The 1,271-nt window shown below is 72.7% G+C and overlaps 1 protein-coding gene across 1 annotated transcript in view; it reads right to left on the bottom strand.

Annotated features, from left to right (window-relative positions):
* Window positions 1-1,271, bottom strand: part of RAB40C (RAB40C, member RAS oncogene family) — a 38,320-nt gene that overhangs the window by 36,575 nt on the left and 474 nt on the right. The window contains exon 2 of the mRNA XM_017510893.2: window positions 901-1,060. Within this exon, the coding sequence (XP_017366382.1) occupies window positions 901-1,042 (142 nt within the window). The 5' untranslated portion in view covers window positions 1,043-1,060. The remainder of the gene's footprint in view (window positions 1-900; window positions 1,061-1,271) is intronic.

Raw genomic sequence — 1,271 nt, 5'->3', positions numbered from 1 at the left:
TTCCCCCAGGCCCATGACACCTTCCCCCAGACCCATAACACTTTCTCCTGGATCCCAGATCCTGAACCCACGACACTTTTCCCCGGACCCATGACACCTTCCCCAGACCCCAGATCCCAGCCCCATGACACCTGTCCCCCGAACCTCGTATCCCGGACCCATGACACCTTCCCTGGACCCCGGATCCCGGACCCATGACACCTTCCCTGGACCCCGGGCTCATGGCACCATCCCCCAGACCCCAGACCATGGCGCCCGCTCTCAGCCCTAAGGCCCATGACACCTTCCCCGGATCCCGGACCCATGACACCTTCCCCGGATCCCGGACCCATGACGCCTTCCCCGGACCCCGGACCCATGACGCCTTCCCCGGACCCCGGACCCATGGCGCCTTCCCCAGACCCCGGACCCATGGCGCCTTCCCCGGCCCCCGGCCCCATGGCGCCTTCCCCGGACCCCGGGCCCATGGCGCCTTCCCCGGACCCCAGACCATGGCGCCCGCTCTCAGCCCTAAGGCCCATGACACCGTCCCTGGAACCCGGACCCATGACACCGTCCCTGGACCCCGGACCCATGACACCGTCCCTGGACCCCGGACCCATGACACCGTCCCTGGAACCCGGACCCATGACATCGTCCCCGGATCCTGGACCCATGACACCGTCCCCGCCGGACGCGCCCCTCTGGTCCGTTCTCCTGCTCCCCGGCGTCACCCGAAGGCTGGGACGGGGGCACCCGGATCTGGACGCAGGCGAAGGCGTTCCTGTCCTGGGCACGCTCGGAGGGGCCAGGCCGAGCCCCGCGCCCCGCGCCCCGCGCCCCGCGCCCCGCGCCCCGCGCCCCGCGCCCCGCGCCCCGGGCTGGGGCCCCGCGCACAGCGCGCCGCGGGCCGGGCCTTACCGTTGCTGTAGGCGTACGGGGACTCGGCCGCGCCGTCCTGCAGGCTCTCCAGGATCTCGCCCTTGCCCACGTCGCTGTCGCCCACCAGCAGGAACTTGAGCAGGTAGTCGTAGCTCTTCACCGGGCTGCCCTGCGAGCCCATGGCCGCGCCGCCCGCGCCCCGCGCGCGCCGCCTGCCGAGGCACCGCCGGGTGAGGCCGCGGCGAGAGGGAGCCCGCGCCCGGCACCTGCGCCTGCTGCGTCCGCCCCAGGGCGGCCGAGTGGGCGCGCCCGGATCCCCCTGGCCCCGCGCCAGCCCCTGCCTGTCCGCCCGCCGCCCGGGCTCACCTTAGCCTCCGACCTATAGTTTTTTGCTGTTGTTGGGTTCTTGT

Source organism: Cebus imitator, unplaced genomic scaffold (genome assembly GCF_001604975.1).
Source record: "Cebus imitator isolate Cc_AM_T3 unplaced genomic scaffold, Cebus_imitator-1.0 Scaffold444, whole genome shotgun sequence".
Taxonomy (NCBI): Eukaryota; Metazoa; Chordata; class Mammalia; order Primates; family Cebidae; genus Cebus; species Cebus imitator.
Note: the sequence above shows the minus strand (reverse complement) of the source record. Positions and strands in the feature narration are given on the sequence as shown.